The sequence below is a fragment of the Battus philenor genome, unplaced genomic scaffold, assembly GCF_028537555.1.
Source record: "Battus philenor isolate CCGP_79_NKW_IND1 unplaced genomic scaffold, ilBatPhil1.0.hap1 SCAF_3, whole genome shotgun sequence".
Classification (NCBI taxonomy): domain Eukaryota; kingdom Metazoa; phylum Arthropoda; class Insecta; order Lepidoptera; family Papilionidae; genus Battus; species Battus philenor.
In genome coordinates, this window is record NW_027181693.1 from 4274307 (window position 1) to 4294511 (window position 20205).

The 20205-nt window shown below is 32.2% G+C and overlaps 1 protein-coding gene across 1 annotated transcript in view; it reads right to left on the minus strand.

Annotated features, from left to right (window-relative positions):
• Window positions 1–809: 809 nt before the first annotated feature.
• Window positions 810–20205, minus strand: part of Drl-2 (Derailed 2) — a 52267-nt gene continuing 32871 nt past the window's right edge. The window contains exons 5-14 of the mRNA XM_068770321.1: window positions 14536–14722; window positions 13527–13529; window positions 11962–12089; window positions 10767–10882; window positions 4180–4354; window positions 3361–3523; window positions 2379–2522; window positions 1917–2076; window positions 1447–1583; window positions 810–921 (exon numbers count right to left, since the gene is read on the minus strand). Coding sequence (XP_068626422.1) covers window positions 810–921; window positions 1447–1583; window positions 1917–2076; window positions 2379–2522; window positions 3361–3523; window positions 4180–4354; window positions 10767–10882; window positions 11962–12089; window positions 13527–13529; window positions 14536–14722 — 1325 coding nt within the window. The remainder of the gene's footprint in view (window positions 922–1446; window positions 1584–1916; window positions 2077–2378; window positions 2523–3360; window positions 3524–4179; window positions 4355–10766; window positions 10883–11961; window positions 12090–13526; window positions 13530–14535; window positions 14723–20205) is intronic.

Genomic DNA, 20205 nt, shown 5'->3' on the forward strand with positions numbered 1-20205 from the left:
TTAGATTACACATCCCGCCATTTGTTTTACCTATATCGTTTTTTAATAACCCGAATAATGTATACGACCATTAATCGTGAACAAGAATTATATTTGATTGACTTATTTTTACAAATTTAAGTAAAGACGGTAATTGTACACCCGAAAGGATTTAATAATTAATTTCCTAAGTATCATATAATTTTATCATTTAACTAATTACATGTACACATACGAGTTTTCACTCAAGTTAAGACGAATTCTTTGAATTCCATTTTTGGTGCAATTTTCTGTTACCCATTTATCTAACTTTCCATAAACGTTAAGACAAGTTATGGTATCGTCTTCAAAATCTTAAATTTCTACAATTACATTATCTCACACTTATTCTTAAAATATCACACATGAATAAATAATTTAAAAATATAATCTATATTTCAGACACGTAATTTATGTTATATTTACGGGTAATTATATTGATTTAGGGACCGACACAGATAATGATATTATTTTTAAATTTGAAAAAAAAAAAACTTGTGCCAGTTACGTTTTGCGGTTTCCTATATAAAACCTATTTTTAAAACTATTTACGTTCATAGCGTAAAATTAAAATTCGTGTTTATTTTAAAATTACTAAATTAAAAGCTGTTTTCACAGGCACTTTGGTATTTGAAGAGAATTAAACAAAGAGTTTTCAATAAGTAATAAATAGGAATTAAAAAGTAACATATTAAATGAAAATTGATATAACCTATGACTTTACCGGAGGTTAAGTTTTTTTTAAAATAGAAAACATTGGAAAGTTTACAGTGAGTGATAAGAGAAATAAATTAAATATAAGTGCTTAGTGCTTGTCTAAAATCATGGAGAGCAGCTAGAAGTTGAGGTGCAGAGGGTCGACCCGTCGGTAACGTGGTCCAACACCACGACATAAGCCCGTACCTGTTTATAATAATTGCATTTTTTTCACAATAGCCACTAGAGTAGAAATACATATAATAAGTATAAAATATAAAGAAAAAACTTTTGCCAGTTAGTAAATAAAGTTAATAACTGAATTAAAAATCACAGTTGTAGCTAAATCATGTAATTTTAGTAATGATAGATTCCTTTAATAATTTTAGTAAATGTTTATAAGTTGTAATTTTAAACGAATCGTTTAGAAGCACACAAATACAAAACGCTCTAAGACTCTAGACTACAACAAACATGTCCGTCTTCTGTTCTTACTGTTCTTTTTAGATACAAAAGTTATTTGTTAATTTTTTTTTCGATTTACAAAATATATGAAAAATAAAAAAATAGCATAAATTTCTTTTACATAGCAGTTATAATAATTAAAAAATATCTAGACCAAGAAATATATTATTTTGACCATCAATATTTGTATCGAGCGGGGATATAGTTAATAGCTATGTGAAAATAACCATATATATATAAACAATAAGATTTGACCACCATACTCACAACTCATCAGGACAGTTATGAGGCTGCGAAGGTCTGTATCCACCGCTGAGGAAAGCTCCCACATCGGCAGCGTCTAGCTCGGCCAGCGGTGACGCCCCTAACGTTGCGAGCTCCCACAAAGTTATTCCTAACGACCACTGACGACGAGAATCATGTTAGAACTACTCATAGATTGTTAATTAAACATCTTTATAATCTATTAAGTTTTAAATTAGAACTTTTGATACAAGTTACTCTGACGAAATATACTTTGACTACTATTACCTAAAGAAAATATAAATATAAATATTCTAATGACACACTACATTAAGTATATGCAAATGTATTTATTTTTATAATACTGTGTTTATGAATAAAACTCTGTACACAAAGTATTTATATTTGTTATTGGTGTGGATACTAATTCGTTTCACAAAGAGTATCAATAAGTTACAAAATATATAACTGATATTATTACGTAGCCTTCCTACCATATCCGAAGCAGTGGTGTATTGATTTTGAAGCAGAGACTCCGGCGCCATCCACTTCACCGGCCGGTTCTCGTTATCGGCAAGACAGTGATAGTCATCAGGGAATAGGTCTCTTGATAAACCGTTGTCAGTCACTTTAAGTCTCAATTTCTCATCCACTCTAAATATTTACCAAAAAAAGAACAATTAATCGTGTTTATAAATATAGATACACATACTTTTTTTTACCACAATCTAAATGACACGTGATCAGATTCGAATTTTGTGTTCAATGCCAGTGAAAGATAATTATTTAAAGAAAAAAATATTTATTTTTTCATCGCCTTCATCAAGCGGCTATTTCTCCCTTTTTCCCTTTATCATTCCGTCATTTTTTTTTAAATTGATGGGCAAAACACTATTTAGGATAATAAATTATGTGAGTCGAGAGGAAGATTGAGGATTGAAAGATTTTGTTCATACATGCAATTCCTGGCTGCAACGTCAGCATGGATAACACGCTGTACATGGAGATAAGCTAATCCACAAGCCGCTTGGGCTCCCAAGTCCACGAGCTCGCGAGTCGCCGGTGTTGTCTGATGTCCCAATCGACAGGATGTTAAAAATCTACGAAAGGAAATTGTTTATGACAGATGAATAACGTTTCAAATTAAAATATTTATTCAAGAAATTAACAGAAACAATATAGTCTAATATTTGTCAAGTGTTCTTTAATTCATAAAAAAAAAACTTTTTGGCGATAAATGTCAAATATATGTAATTTAACAAACTTATTTTCTTTAACACAATAAAATCTATAAAAAGCTAATAGTTACAAACAGTTACAGACAATTATTTTTGTAACGGAATATGTTTTCATTGGAGCTCTAAGGTTCTGAAATGAAAACCGTGGATCGCTTAGAGCAGCATGAGACGAGAAACGCGGATACACCGCCTTGGTCGTCGGAAGACGCTGGATAGACTTGCCATTCATCCCGTCTTATTGAAAATCTAAGGTATATATAAAGCAATGGACTTGCTACAGCTGGAATGATGGTGTTTTAGTTAAAGTTATGGTGAATATCTAATGGATTCAGGCGTTATTTTGCGGAAGTCCATCCTAAGTAAGAAAAGGACCTATATATAGCTACTTCCGTCATACAGCAGTAGTCGTGCAATAAAGTGCACCGCCTGCCAGCCCGCTGATAAATGCGTATACGGCAAACATTGTGAATTACACAACTACCACCGTTTAATCACTCGACACGGGGCATCCTCAGTAGTAATGTCACACCGATTAGTGCCAAACACAGAGTTCGAATCTACTGCTGCATGGCGGAAATAGCTATATATTGGTCCTTTTCTAACTTAAAATTATGGTGACTTTATAGGAATTTGTAAACAAAATACTAAACCATTCGTAAAGACTATAGACGATTAGAAATTTTTAATTGATAAATCTTACCTCTTTAAATTCGAAGAATGTGAAACACAGCAGTAAACTAGAAGTGGCTTTCGAGCTTCCTCAGCACAAGCGGCCATTGGCGCGAGCACATTAGCGTGTACCAATCCACAAAGTCTTAAACCTTCGGCCACAAACAGGGCGGCTTGCATAGCTGATGCCGCTTCTAGACATTTAAAGGTAATAATTAACGTGATTTTTTCTCCTCTGATATAAAAGACCATTTTTTGTAAAATATGTCATGTTATAAATATCAGAATCGTTTACAGTTTGTGATTTGTGTACGGTACGTTATAAGAATAATAACAAAACAAAATTTATCAAACTAAGTACTTTATAAATCTTCAAATATCATCATTCAATTCATCATCCTTTAATTTAAAATAAAACTATAAGCGTTACAAACACGTTAGTTATCAGTGGGGAAGACCAATTTTCAGCTCCGGACGTCCTGCGACTGAAGTGATGACAAATGACACTGGACTCAATTATTAACAAAAAAAATACAGCTTTAAAAACACTAATAAAATATATTTGCAAAAACATTAAAACCTGACACGGATTTCAAACAATATTGAAACAGAAATTGTTTATTTTTTATAACAGTATCTTTGAGATGCATCATATTAGATTCGTTAGTGTGTTCGATTTTCAATTGTCACTTAAAAAGGAAAAGTCAAAAATTTATGGCACACTTTCTATTACTTAAATTTGCAAGTCATACGTTAATTATCTTTAAAGCTAAACGATGTTAAATGATTCATTTATTTTAACTCTTTGATCATAAAGGTAATTCTGTAGTCAAATGTATGAAGTACTCACCTGATACAGTCTTCACGATAACTTCCTCGTAAGTATCTCCCCGCTTGTAAACTCCTTTGTAAACCCGGCCAAAAGTGCCTTCGTGTGTGAGAATTTCCAACCGTATATTTGACCGAGGTGCAGTGAGGTAACGAAGTTGTTCCGACGGATCCGTAATGCGATCCTTTGCAGTTTGCTATTACAATAAACGGAAATCTTTATACTTTAGGTGTGTAGTAGAATTATAAATAATGCTGGAGATTGGTTTACATATATGTAATGAAAATTGATGCAGTTTGTTGATTTAAACTAAATGCACATACTGAATATTTTTATTACCTTTTAAAACACACGTTAGTGTCTCTTAAAGAAACATTAGTTCGCACACGTAGAAAAATAACGATAGCTTAGTTTAAATAATAACGATGATTAAGTTTTTCGCATCGTTTTTAAAGTTTTTCATTAAGTACTGGATGTGTCGATTAAACTAAAGGTTGTATAAAATAAAGCTTTAAGAAAATTTGAGTAATAATAAAGAAAATTAAATATCATTAAACGCAGAAAACGAATAACTTTTACTTGCGCTATAACGAATAATGGATAAAAATAAACTAAAGATATTTCAGTAAATCTAAATAGTAAATACGTTAATAATACTACACGTGAATAATAGTTTTATTAAAACGAAATTAAGATAAAATAATTATCCTAATCATATTTTTAAGCGAACAACAAAAACAGAACGTAAAAAACTATAATAAACAGGCAAAAGTTTCAGGATATTTTTGACTATAAATTTTTTGTAGAGAACATAAAGATGTAAAAATAAAAAAGTTAATGTTAAATCAAATTAAAAAAGGAATTCGTCGTTTCTGCCCAAAGATGCCTACTGCAAGGTATAGGCTTCCCTCAAAGATATCAAGAAGCGATATATTATAATTGTCATGCTTGACAGGCGGGTTGGCAATCGCAATGAGGCATTATTGTATGAACAAAGACTGCTGCCTAACCTCTGACAACTTGTGTGTAAGCGGTGGCAATCCTAAATAAAAGGGATTCACTTTAATATAATGTCGTAAAAGAAAGTACACATATTAAAAAAGAATATTAGCAATTTGTACGATTGTTAGTTATAAAACAGTTTGTAACAGATCTTATACTCATTTAGCTAGTTAAAAGTCAGGTGAGCGACCAAGTAATTACATTTTGCCTTTTCCTGGAATGCAGAACGATACTGCTAATTGAATTCTGTTGCTGAATTTTGTTTCAAACTTATATTGGATGTTAAATAAATAATACTAACTTTGCTTATGGTGTAAATGGAAAAGTTATAGAGGCTTTTGCAACAAAGGAAAATTTATTAAAAACAAATTTGCATTTGAGAACGCTATTTATTATAAAGGAAACTTCACACTTTGGAATAGCACACATCATATGTTACATAGAAAATAATATCATTTGTAAACACAATATAACTAAAATCGATAAAAAACAAATGAGATAGACATTCACCTTTGAATATAGCTCATTTGTTATTTACTAATATATGGTGCCCTTATCCAAAAATGAAAATTATAATAAAATAGCAAGAAAACGCGTTTTTAAAATTCGTACTTTGTACTACTAAAACTTATAGCACTGTCGTATTACAACTGAAAAAAAGAAATCGGTGTCAATGATCTTTTTATACAAGGTTATTGGAAATAGGTGAAAAACTGTAAAGGTTTCTGCTTATAAATAACCATTGCATTCATACACAGGCATATATATAAAATCATTAAAAACGATTGATTTATCCTGTGTGACAAATTACAGGTCTTGTATTACAAAACATATATAAGAATATATATATCTAAATATGGTACAAGGAAGGAGATTTTATAACGATATGTATACCTTTAAAATTAACAAAAATACGAAAGGCATACGGCAAGATTCAGTACGTTATTTTTAATATATTATTTAATAATATTTTATTCTCTGCTGCCACACATACAACAAATAAGAACAGACCTAACATTTGTAACAGCTTTGGAATCACACGTTTACAAATCCAAGAACACAAAAGACTTTGTACCCCTCAAATACTGCGCGAACAAAGTCTAGTCGCTGACGAAGTTTGTTCTGAGCGGACAATGAGAAGTTCCTTCATTATGTAGTTACACTACATGGAAACATTTATTGAAATGGTACGACATTTCAATAAATCTTTTCATGTATTTGATATTTTGTTCTCGTATTTATTGATATTATAGTCGTCTAATTAACTACATCATTAAATAAAAAAAACAGCATAAGATTTTATAACGTTTTATTTTACGAAATATATATCGGAAGTTAAAGCAGTGGTATTTTACGGGATACAATCTAATATTATTCTCACTTTGTGCATTAATTATATGGGATTACTACTGTTCACAAACAAGTTTCCAGATGGGCAGCAGCGTCGGGTAGAGCTGTTTCCTACATGCTAAGATAAGTTCTCGAACCCTTCAGTTCTGTGAACTCAGTTCCGATGAAACTGTAAAGCGCCCAGGTTAACAGTTTGAATAGCAACAGAAACAGTCTTCGACACTAACAAATTTCCAGAGAGTCCTCTGCGTACCATAATACAGCGATCACCAACCCGCGTACCTAGCTTGGAGATTATGGTATATCTCCCCAAATTTATTTTTGGAGAAGGCCTACACCTTACAGACAACCTATATGGGCTGAAATAATCAGGATATGACGTCGTATATAATGAATCAGGTCGCCTCCAACCAGTCCTATAAGAAATGTATGTGGGAGGCCTTAGACCAGCAGAGGAATTCTTTCATCCTATCGCTGAAATAGTGATGATATTTATATTAATATTCTACCCGGTAAGGTGTAATCCAATTAAAAAAGGGAAAGGAATCAGGAATTTAAGAAAAATAATTTAATGCTTGTTATTGTATTGTATATGAGAGGACCTCAGCTTAGTCGTTAATAATTTGATATAAATAGTCACAAGGCAAAAACATCATGATACTGTGATAATAATAACTACATTAAAATTTATTGCGATGTAAACAATACGTTAAGCAATGAAGTACGCATAAACTCATCCGTTTGGACTTTATTTACTTACAGTCAACAAGCGCCCCCTTCATTCTATCTCTCTCCCTCTATTAGTAACAATACGCACACAACAGCGGCCTGCTATCACCTCACCCTTACTCAACAAAACTTATTCATATTTCCTTGCGAATATACAAAGACGCTGTAAATTTATGCACAGAATGGGGAGACAAATTAAAAAGACTGAGTCGTGCCAAGTCTAATAAAATAAAGATGTAAAGTGAGCTAGATGGCACAAAGAAACAACAAATTATTCATATTGTAATCCATTTTAAACAAGGAACATATCCAATTATCATCTAAGACTAACTGCAGATAAAGACGAAGAAATAAAGTATTAATTTTGAATCGTTTAGTGCTATTTATATAAACCATGAGCATATCTATCAATCAGAGAATATTATACGTGACTACGAAGGCCCGCAATAAACCTAATATGTTTATTGTTAATACTAGCCTTATGTAAATTGCAGTTTTTTATTAATTCTTTTGTGCATACGAACAAAACCATCGTAAGCCGCTTTCGGAAGAAATATGTATTATAATTGTATCATATTTATTGTGACAATTTAGCAGCAACTCATAAAATAGACAAACAAATGATGAATATAAAAAAGAGTTGTCAACTTTTAATATCAATTAATAATGTATATAAATTGATATTAAAAATATTATGAAAGGTTTTGATTAATAAATATATAAATGTTATTTACAATTACTCTTTATTTAACTATTTAATTTCTTATTAAATAATCATGATCCATTCGCGATATGACTTATTACCCAGAATTGTAACTTGATTAGATCTCAGATTAGACTTTCTATAAGCATATATATAAATCTCAATTATTTAGACATCACCTATTTGCAGTACTTCTTCTAGTACGTACTCTCTTTTGGTAAAGAAGCTTGTAGCCGAACAGTGTAACATTACAAAGCTAACCACTAAAAATAATAATTTACTTATATGTTAAACAAAATTTATACTCTTCTTCATCTAGCACAAATCAGATTCTGGTGATTAATTATTATACATAAATATTGTCAATTTGCTTGCAATTCAGCTGTAAAAAAATGTATCAATTGCTCATCTAGTCCTCATAGGTCCGCGTCAAAGCAAGTCGCTAATTGCATTACGTTTGTATCACCTGAAGGGGTGGTGTTGCAGGCGGCTCAAATTGGATCTCTAACGAGGTAAAGGGCTCATTTCATGCGCACCCAAGCCCGGACGAGGTAACTTAAAGAAATAAAGAACTCCTTTATAGAAAATTGCTTTGATATTCTTTAAAAATTAATATTAAAAAGAAAATTCATACTGTGTCCGTACCATGATCAGATTAAAAAAAGTCGAAAGTTTTTGTTAACATTATTATTTAACATTGTTATGTATCACTCCCGTTTCACAAATAAAAGGAGCCAAACCTAAAATTTAAGCACTCTTTTGACTTATAAAGGTTTATCACAATTCACTGAATATAAACTTATCAATATTGGCTTGAAAATTTTACGCTCTGTATGTTCACTTATGAGATATAAATTCTTAGTAATATTTGCTATAGAATAATAATAGGTCGGTGTGTGAATTAAGGGTATTTTCGAAATTTGAGATCCTTTTTTTAAAATAGGCCAGTATTATGTGTTCATGACAGCATAGTGCTGATATTTGTCAAAAATATTCTGAAACTTTTAAATGAGTATAAATTAAAATTTATGAGAAATATACATAATGTATATTATATATATTATAGTTATTACGTTTTTTTTGTTTTGTTTGCTTAAAAATATTATAACGAAAATTATTTTATTTGTACCGGAGTGACCACGTTATAAAATCTCTTCATTGTAAAAAAAAATATTTACTATCGGATAGACATATATTTTATACCTGATTGTTAAAATCAAATGCTGAAAGCAAACGAAGTAAGTCTTAAACCGCCAGAGAATTCGGATTTCTCAAGAAATTGTTACTCTGTTAGAAGTATAATATATATAAGAGTACTTTCCGCAAATGTGTTATTTTGGAAGTTTCTTGTAATCCTAAAAATTAAGTCAGCTTGAACAACGTTAACATTTTAATAACTACAAAATTTCTTATGATTTATTTATAATATTTAGAACAATCCCACCACTTTTATTTTATTTTTTACTGAAAAAGGTTCGCGTTTAATATTTATTAAGTTATCCTCACTATAAACGTTTACATAAATTACAATAAATAAATATTAATTACGCATTAAGATCCTTCACGTCTAGCGAACTGTTTACAATTATTTCTCTATTCAGTCGTGGTTATTATCCTTTGTTTAGTGGTCATTTTAGAGAACAAATGTAATCCTTTAACTTAACATTAGTTTTTAACATTTTAGGTATAGTTTCTCTTATACAAAAGAAATTTTCTCTGACTTTACAGTTTAAATAATATCATTTTAAACTAGATCCATTTACCGGTCATACGGAACATAGAGGTTTTTATACGTATAATGTTATGATACGCGGAGCGGCGAGATCAGCGGTAACCCTTAATGGCAGCTAATTTATCCATTATGGGCTATAAACAGAAGATTTAGATGTCTGAAACGATGAGAATAGATGTTACAGATATTTATATGGCTTAAAGATTTTCAAAGGATTTTCTTCTAACGTTAAATGGTTGAAGAATTAATTCAATAAGATAGTGGGAAATTTTTAAGCTCAAATCTCTCTTTCTAATAAAATACATAGCTTTTTAGAAAACTAGATAGTGATATTATAGTAGCGTATAAATTAAATCAGTTTGTTTTTCAGTCGTACATTTATTATTGAGAATTACAACAAAACCGTTATCTGATCCGACTATTAATTAATACAGTATGCAAAGTTAAACGCAATATCAAATTTGATAACTAAAATAAAATAATTAAATTGTAAAAAGCCTTACTAAAAATTATAAAAATAAATAGAAATGTAGGAGATTAAGAGAGGAAAAAATATCTGATATCTTAAAATTATTGTTATTAACAACATTTTCTATGCTTTTTATTATTAATTTTAAATAAAACGTATATTGTCTTATAAGTTTTAGCACGAAAATGATAACTATTTTTATACTATATATATGATAATTTTTAAGGAAGTGAGAAAAGTCTGGGCGATGAAAGTGAACGCCAATGCTTAGCAAGAAGACCGACCTCCTTAAACTTAATAAGCGGGTTGTCAGCCCTGGGGACTATAAACATCGATTCTCACTACAACGCTTTGGAACTGACACCGACATGGTGAATCCATGAAATACTGAGAAATGACTTTTGAGAAAAGCAGTGTGGTGCCACATAATCTGTAGAGTTAAAAAATGGTGGAGGCTATTGTAAGCTTCGTATTTTCTCTCAATACAAGTTCTCCAATAGCATTTGTATGATATCAATCTCAACAGGTTACTAAAGAAATCACGAGGAAAATAATGATAATTTTATTGGTTTGAATTAAAGGAGTTGAAATAGAAAACTTGGAAGTAAAAAGATCGGTGTTACCTGGGAAACTTGCGTGAGGTTCGAGGCAGCGTAGTACGACACACGGCTGTCGGGCTTGGCGTACACATGCTCTCCAATATGCGTCGTAGCGTACGGCGACGGCGAACGTCGACTGCCTGTTAATACTCGATTTATTAACATTTTTCCGCATAAAAACTTTTCGCTTGATGTGAGTTATGCGCCGCTAATTTTAATAACTCTCTGGCAGACTTGCACTCGTTTGTTCGAATAATTTACAGAGCGAATTTAACCGGTGAAAATTTTGTGTAATGGATCATATCCCTTGAAGCAATTTCGTTGAATGTTTTTGATACGAACTTATTTAAAAAAGAGTAGAGTATTCGTTGTCTGGGATATAAATATAGCTTGCGAATAATATGATATTAATACTGCTCACCAATAGTGAACGAAATGATTGTGATGGAAAAATTTAAACGAAGTTTGAACATCTGATTCAAATCAGGCCTTTTATCTGAGATGCCTGTTTAAACATTATAAACAGAAAAAACATTATAAGGTAAAGTAATATTCTTGAACAATATACATTATTACTAGATGACTTTAAATATTCCCAGATTTCATTCTTTTTAGAACAATAGCACTTTTTTGCAATAGATTTTTAAATTAGAGGTAATAGATTAAGATTATTTTTTTATACAGTACACATACCATTTTCTCTTTAAGTGAAAATTTCAAAACTGATTAAATATATTTATTACGTTAATAATACACGGTTCCGGACTTATTGTTAAACATGCAGTAAAACACGAATCTGCCACCCTAGCCAAGCACATAATCAATCAAGTTATTTTACTTATTTAGCCGTTGTGTTAGAAAGTATACCTTTAAGTTTACACTTCTTTCCAGTTACGAAAAATGAACAGGCTAAGGCTAGACTGGATAACAAAGATTCACTTCATTTTTAACGCGAATAGGCTAAAATGTTTAACGATTACCGTGATAGAACGCTGCGAGATCTGCTACTGAACTGTCTGAAATCTGATACTCGAACACATTTTATTTGAATCACTACTAATCATGATTGGTTAGAGAAAATATGATCGGAATGGTGAGTTCATTGCGTGTAGGAGAGACCTATGTATATTAATGCTAACATGCATATATCATAAGTACAGAAGATATTAAATTTTAATAGATAAACAGTATTTTATTACATTTTTAAATTTTAACTCACCGAAAGGGAACTTATGCAAGCTTGCAATCGTAGCATAGGACCCAGTAGAACTAGGCGGCCGTCCTAAGGTATCAAGTCGCAGTAAAACATTTTGATGACTCCCATACGCCGCAGTTGTATACGAAGTGCTAGTGAAAAAATTTTAAATACATTTTTACATCTATGTTTGCAAATTTAATCGAAGCTAAAATAATTTTTTTTTTAAGTGTAAATAAACTTGTGTTTGATGAATTTTATTAAGATTAAGATATCATAATCTAAAACACCGAATATTAAAATATTTCTATGATGGATGCAGTGGACTGGATGGAAGTGGCTTCTACATGGATATTCTACACTGCGCTAGTCGTTCGTATTCTCCAGACAAGAGTAAAGCCAAGAAATCCCGAGCATTGCTTTTTCTAGGGCAAGTTGAGTGAATATAAGTTTGAATTTTTGGTCTAAATGAGATCCGAAGAGAGATACTACGTTTTGGTGTCGTAAGTCATCATTTAATTGTAAATATACGATGAAATCAACATGTATTCGTTGTAGTCTTCAGACAATAAGAGATATTGGAAGAGAAACTGTTTCGTATGTGTCCAAACACTGGCTAGCCGAGTTGGATTCGACGGTTGTCTCCTTTCTCAAGATTGAACTTAACTAGTTTGACTGTTAGTCCCAGGGCAGCAGTTACCTTTGCGTACCATAATACTACACTGCGATCCCAAACCCGCCTGCCAAGCGTGGTGTTTATAGTATATCGCCCTATACCTTAAAGTGGGCATCTATGGCTTAAAACGATGACTCATGTAGTATAATAGTATAGTACCTGGGGCTATATTTAATTTACAACGTATAACTATATTAGTTTCCTTTAAATACTGACCAGTTTTACAAAGTAAAGTTTCTATATTCTCGTTAGCTGAATTGAATGTCGCTTATTTTCATTTTTTATGACTAGCTATCAGATTAAAGATTTCTTTTTTAATTTCAAAAATGAAAAGTAAACTTCCAAATATTTGTACGAAACAATGGAAATTGAATATTCATTGGAGTCGTTAAAAATGTATCAAAGCGACAATATTTTACTGGGAAACACCAAAGGCAGCAAGCAATTAATGCTCGCAGGGCTATTTATTATCTATCGATAAACCCTCCCCAGCGGTCATCCATCAACCGCGCCAGAGACAAGGGTGGCTTCCAATACACTTTATAATGTGCAAGTGACACATTTTGTAAGTTTTTTAATAAAACTTACACTCGATGTTTATATAACCAGTTTAAAAAAGGAACAGTTGAAAACTATTTATTCTATCGCGCTAAATTATATTGAGAAATATCTTCTTTATTTAATATTCTTTACTTTACCCGCTGGGATACATGTAGTGTGAAAATAATGATGTTCAATCTCCGCAAATATTGCTGTGACGCCTTTTAAACCGGACTTTTTGCTATTTTAAACAAACATACCTAAAGAAAACACAACTAAATTGATAAAGTATTAAGATCTGGTTAACGAAATAATGAACTTGTATGCGGTAAAAGTAGGAGAGAGAGTTACAACAGAAAAAAAACTCTACAACCTGCTGAAGGATGAAGGATTTAGACTTACATTTTCCAAGCATTTCATTACAGGTTTTTTGCAATAGGAAGAGAAGTCTGGTTTGAGAAAAAATATCTGAATTTTAGTAATACGAAATTAAGGGAGAAATAATAAGTGACCAGAACTAATATAGGTGTTCAAAAAAGCAGCTTTTTATATTTTTTTCTCAACAAGACATTGTAACACTCATCATTATTTTTAAATCCATTAATGACGTTGTCAATATGAAGAGACGAATTCAATGTGAAAAATGAGATTAAGAGATGAAATAAATTAAAAGAAAACTTTGAATTTAATCATGTAAGTTGTTGATACACCTTAGAAAAACGTCATGCTTTTTTTTATTATCAACGTACTCGTATACGTGATTTAGGGACCATTCTGAAATTGGGCCTCCACTTTAATTTTTAATCGTGGATCCTTTTAAATTTCTTTAGTTGCAAATGTACATATGTCTGTCAGCGTGACGCCTTGTAGATAAGCGTTCAAAATTAGTTATAACAGGTTAGAAACATTTTTTTTAACAACTGCTTGTTAAAAAGTTATAATTTAGGGAGGATAAATATTTTAAAGTCTTTTTAGGCAGGCAGAGTGGGTCACATGAACCGCCGAAGTGTACTAGTATCTCTCAAAACGTTATTGCACTGTGTTCTACTGAAATTTTGTTGAAACCACCAACATTATATTAGTAATAAATATCTAAGGTTAGCTGCGTAGTTTTATAAAAAAATTGTTATGAATACTGCTATAAATAATGTAACTGTTAATGACATACTGTTTAAGCTAAGCGTCTTACGAGGATTCTTAGAACCATATGTTCTGCGGTATCAAAAGATACATGCTAAGAATAGCAGAGGTATCGGTACAAGCACTTCCAACAGGACCTTTTGAAAACTTATAAGGGGAACTTATATCCAGTAGTGGACATCCTGAAATTATTTAGATTATCTAAGAGAATATTTATTGAAGTATTAAAGAATTATACTTACTGAATAGAGTCATGGTGTCTCGCTTTATTTCCACGCCGATATAAAGTCCCTGCAGCAGCGGCTCCTGCTAACAGCGCCAGGGCTGCTGCCGCGCATCCACCGGCAGCAAAGAGCACCCCACCCGAACCGCGCGAAGCATCGCCAGCCAGTCGTGCTGTTTCATTATGCGTTACTACAGTTGACAACCCTGTCGAAAGTAATTATCTTTAACAAAAACTTATTTTTCATTGATATCACTGGTACGTCATTTCAACAAGAAATTGAAACTTTTAACATAGCCCCTGAAACAAATTTACGTATGTTACAAATATGAAATAAAAATTAATAAAATAAGTATATAATCATCGACGAAGACAAATGTATTTTGTTTCGTAGAGACGTTAATTAATTAACTTCTATGTTTTAAAAACATTAATTGTGTATGAAAATGTTATTCATAACTTGGACTTTAAGACACTCCAACAATTTCATAGTAGTCTAACTGAAGATCAAGACAACTAGTTTTAAGTTATTTTGGCGACATCGCTCGTAGACACCCAGATAATGAAAATAGTTTTATAGGAAAAGATGACGGTAAAAGACGTGGATAACCATTCTGTGTTCTGATCAAATTAAGTCCGGCAGAGCTATCTACCCTAACGGCTTAGATAATAAATTAATGTTAAATGATTTAAGATAAGGCATCAGTATTAAAATTATATTTCATTACTTTCCTTTTCTAAAGATTTTAAGTCGAGAGTTGTTCTGTTTTTAAATACTCTGCACAGTAAGTTTTTATAAATCCCACCGGACGAATAGAATGTTTTACCTATTACTTTTCTGAAAGACGAAACCTCAAATCACTCCCTAAGCTGTAATACTGTGACAGGCTTAATAAGACGAAATGAACGCAAAACGATCCCATTTGAAAAATTCATCACGTCTCCTACCGACCGTAATAACAATGCAGCTTTTAAAGAATTTGTTGAAAGCCTCCCTACAAGTAATGATATTAGATGAAACCGACTAAATGAAATATTAGGGATAATAGAAAAACTTTCTTCGAATGCGGAAAGAACGGGAGGACGATGGTGTAATAGCAATAAACGCAGGTACGCCACTCAGTTTTCAACGTTTTATTAAATACCACCCTCTTATTATCTGCTTTAAAGTGTCTCGGAGCGGAAGATATTGGGGTTTTAAACCGAGGCGGCAGATTGGTCAAACAAAAAATTTACAAAGTGGACCTTAACTCTCTAGTATAGCATTAGTTAAAGTAGGTTTAATTTTTATTTCATTTGTACGTGCACAAAATTTACAGCTGCCAGTCAGTGTATCAATTTTTTTAATAATCAATTACTAGGTAAAGCGTATTACTATTTAGTCCTCTTTTTAAAATATATTGAATCTGATATATTAAAATAGAAGAAACAATCACATATTTACGCTTATTAAGTAGGGTCTCATAAAGAAAATAACGATTAACCGGTGTTAAGTGCCTTTTGCTGAATGAAGTCTACCTATCATTCACCATAGCACCTATCTCAAAGCAACAATGTGAAAACGACATTGCTTTATTTAATTTTGAGGGTGACCTTTGAACTTGTGACGATGAATGCAGAATTTGTATTATAAAATACTTTGTACGATACCTCTGTTATGAGTACCACAGTTACCATTAAATAAATGATTAAACCTAATCGACATTTCAAGGGAATATTAAGCCGTATTAACTCGAGATAAGTCAAGGCAACAAGCCAGGCGGTGTTCCTGAATATTTTGAATTTCAAAATTTTGCTAATTTAACAAAACACATTTACTTTAGTATGTTTGTTAAACTCAATTAGATTTTAGAAACCTAAAAGCCTTGTTCACATTGATCAGTTAAATATCTCAGAAACCTTTTAGTACCAGTTCTTGCTGTGCTAGCCTATTGCGAGAATTCAAAGCTTCAAGGCTTTGGGAAAGAAGCAGGTGTATCTACTTTTACTTCCACAGCAGAGACGGAGTTACACAGGTTCTCCCTACGCAACGCCATGAGTGTCAATATTGTGCGCCACGAATACATGGGGTAGCACCACGGGTGAGGCAGCTGTGGAGCTTTGTAAGAAAATTATCCTTCAGCTGAGGAGGAGAGGAAAGTGAAATGAAGATTGAAAGCGATCATTTCTTACATAAATGTGCGATTGTTTAATATATTCGATACTATAATTGTACGATCGATGCGTACAAATCGATTATAAAAATCACACTAAAAAAATTTTTTTCTTCTATTAACGGGTCTCACAATTTTAAATTAGTTTTCGAAATACAAGTTATTACAGTTATTAAACTTTTCTTCAGAAGAGTTAAAGAAGTAATTAACGGAAGGGAAATATAAGTTCCGATGGAAAAGAAAACTTTAAATTAGATTTGTGTATTATACCTTGTATGATTTATAAATGTTTTTTTTTTAAGTTCCAATTTATGTACAGATGAGAAGGATGTATCTCATGGTTAATTATACGGAACCTCCATAACAGATCTCCGATTTATTTTAAAGTTAACACAGGAGTATTATTTAATATTGTATCGTTTACTAGCCCAATTATTACACACTTCAACTCATAACATGTTAATGCTAACATACCACAATTGGGCAATTGATCTGGTTACTATGTAGTATTCATTGTGATGACTTTAGGGGGCTTTACTTTTATTTTACTTTAATTATATCTTAAGATAACTTATCTTAATGTGTAATTTATGTGAATATTACTGCTTAAATACAAATGTAGTCTAACATGGTTGATTTGAGTAAATAAAAGACGACAAAGTAAATGCGTGTATGGCTATGAAAGTGTTCAAATTAGGTTACGTTCGCGAAACGAGAGCGGAACCGGAATGGCGATCGTGTGCGGTGATTTTTTTCTGAGGGACCGTTAAAATATTCTTTTTGTCTAACAATAACATTTCTTCTGCAAAATTAATTGTAACAGACAAAATTTCGACTTCTGTATAGCACGTGTGATCGCTTCATGGACTACGTTGTTTTAAATCCGTGTTTCAAAAGTATTGTGAGGTACTCTCCAATAATATAGCTATAAAGTCAGGTGCTAAAAGCAATAATATGTTCATGTCACGAAGATCCGAAGAAAATGTGAAACATTATCTTTTTGAAACGGGCAGATATAATTTAAGACAACAGAACTAACATTGTAAAGTAATAAACTATTATGGTGGCACAAGAAAGAGAAAAAGGTGAATTAAAAAGATAAGGACTTTAATATAATTGTGAACTTGTAGATATGTCTCGAGTCGAAACTAAAACTGTATTCTCCAGAACAACTAAAGACTATGCTATATGAGACACGTTGCAACAACACCCATTACACACATTCCTAAATTTCCAAACAGGTATATGATTTAGCGAGTAAAAATTGTTGTTAATCAAAACTTCAAACGCTCAGAACAAACTTGGTTTCAGGTTTGTGCCGCTTTAAACTATTAAGATATTTTAATAAATTTATACTAAATCTCACATCTTATTACCTTAAAACATGTGTAACTATGGTAAAAATAATAATTAAATCATTATATATCTAAAGCTAACTATCAAAAATGTAAAAAGGTATCAATGTCGTGTTACTATAAATACAACGTAGTAATGAGAATTTCTTATATTTATAAAATAGAAAAATATTACGAATTTGATTCGCGTTGAATATAAACCGATTGATGTTTAAATACATTCCGCGCTCGAAGTAAAGATTTGATAAGTCGTACAATAAACTTGACGCTTAGAAAAGGAACGCGAAATTTCCAAGTCAAATAAAAGTACAATAGAACAATCGATACTTCCTTGTAAACACATTAAGCAGGGGACCGAATACGCCTCCGCGGGCGCCCTCCATAATGCGTCTTAGTCCCTCGCAAAATATCCTGTTGCGTCTACGGAATCGTCTACATGCTAATAAAGAATGCGAGGGAGTGATTTGTGGAGTGAATAAAATTGCGGATATACTTTCAGCCCTAAATGAAAACGAGGTATACTTCACTTAAATTTTTAATGTCTATTCCAACATTTATTCCAAATTTCCAGAGTCTAACAATTTAGAACCAAGGAAGATTACAGAGAATAACGAAACTGTTGTAATTTATTTATATTGGTTAAGCTAAAGAATCGGCAATGCGTTAATAAAGTGTCAACTACACACTAATTCTGTGAAAAAAATGTAGAACATACTTTCTTTTGTTTTCCAAATAAAATAATAGAAAAACAGACGCCGAAATACCACTGATATGTTATTATCATTTTATATAACATTAAACCATTTTATTGAAGAACAGTACCAACAAAAAAATTATGAAAATAACAAATACTTACAAAATTTTTCAAAAAAATTTTTAACAATAATTTACCGATTGTAACGTTGATTGTGTAGCTTTCTGCGTATAAAAAGTAAGTATTGTATTATTTGGAATAAATTAATAAATATAACGTTATAAAGAAATGTATTAATTCAAATTAAACTGTAACCAGAGAATCGGATTGCTCTGTCAATGATAACAATACAAAACTTCTATCACTCTATTCAAATACAATAAAGAATAATAAAACAAATTGATAGCGGTATCGGAAAGTATTTATTATGCCGCTATGACACGATTTGTACTACGTAAGCTATTCAGAATAAGCGTTTCAGTGATGGAAACACCCTCTTTCAGGCAATGCTGGCCGGCGGAGTAGGAAATTTATTGTTATTATTATTGCCAGACAAAGTGTTTGCGAGAAAAGTTAGTCTTTTTATTGCTTTATGCGATTTTACTATACCTATCGGTTGTTGGAAAGTGATTTATACAAGAGAAATTGATAGAACTTGGCAAGTTCTCAAGAGTATATTTAAATTTGGAATGGTAGGGAGCTGAACTTATAGGTTTTACTTAACAAACATAAATTCGCTGAACTTGAAGCAGGAAAATGTGACTATAATTATTATTTGATATATGTGTCGTTGTGACTGCATTGCAAAATTGCGGTATTGTTAAAAATTAATTATTATTCTTTATAGCAGATACATTTTCGGAAATACCTAATAGCTAAAAAAAATATTGTCATGGTTGGGTGAATATACGTAAGTCTTATTGGTATATATAACGAATCACTCGCGTTACAGAAAGGAGAGTTAACTTGTTGATCTTTGAAGACGTTACGCTGTTCTTCCTCTTTCTCTTTTTAGCCGATAGGTGCCCACTGGAAGTCTTAGGCCTGAGCCAAAGATCGCTACGATGATCCGACTTACTCTGTCCGCATCCAGTGACTTACTGCAACGTTAACTGACTCCTGGCTGACTTTCTTTGTATTGCGGAGCACTCGGCCCTGCTCGACGCCCTTAAAGTGGAATTTAAATAATATACACTCCCCCGTCTCAACGCCAGAACAAACGCCTCAAATCGAGCCCCGGCGGCCTCGTTGCACATATCATGCACTACTCACCTACATATGACACGGCGGCTGCGTCCGCTTAACTCGCGTTCAAGCGAGGGCGGTCCGGAGAAGCCCGTGTCTCTCTCGACCGCCGAGTAGTCCTCGCTTCGTGCTACATACTCAACACCCCACTCACTACAGCATACACGGTTATAGTTCTCCGCTTGTGGACGTCTTCGTCGTAACTGAGGTACGATCCCCAGCGTAAATTTTTAGTCCGTGGA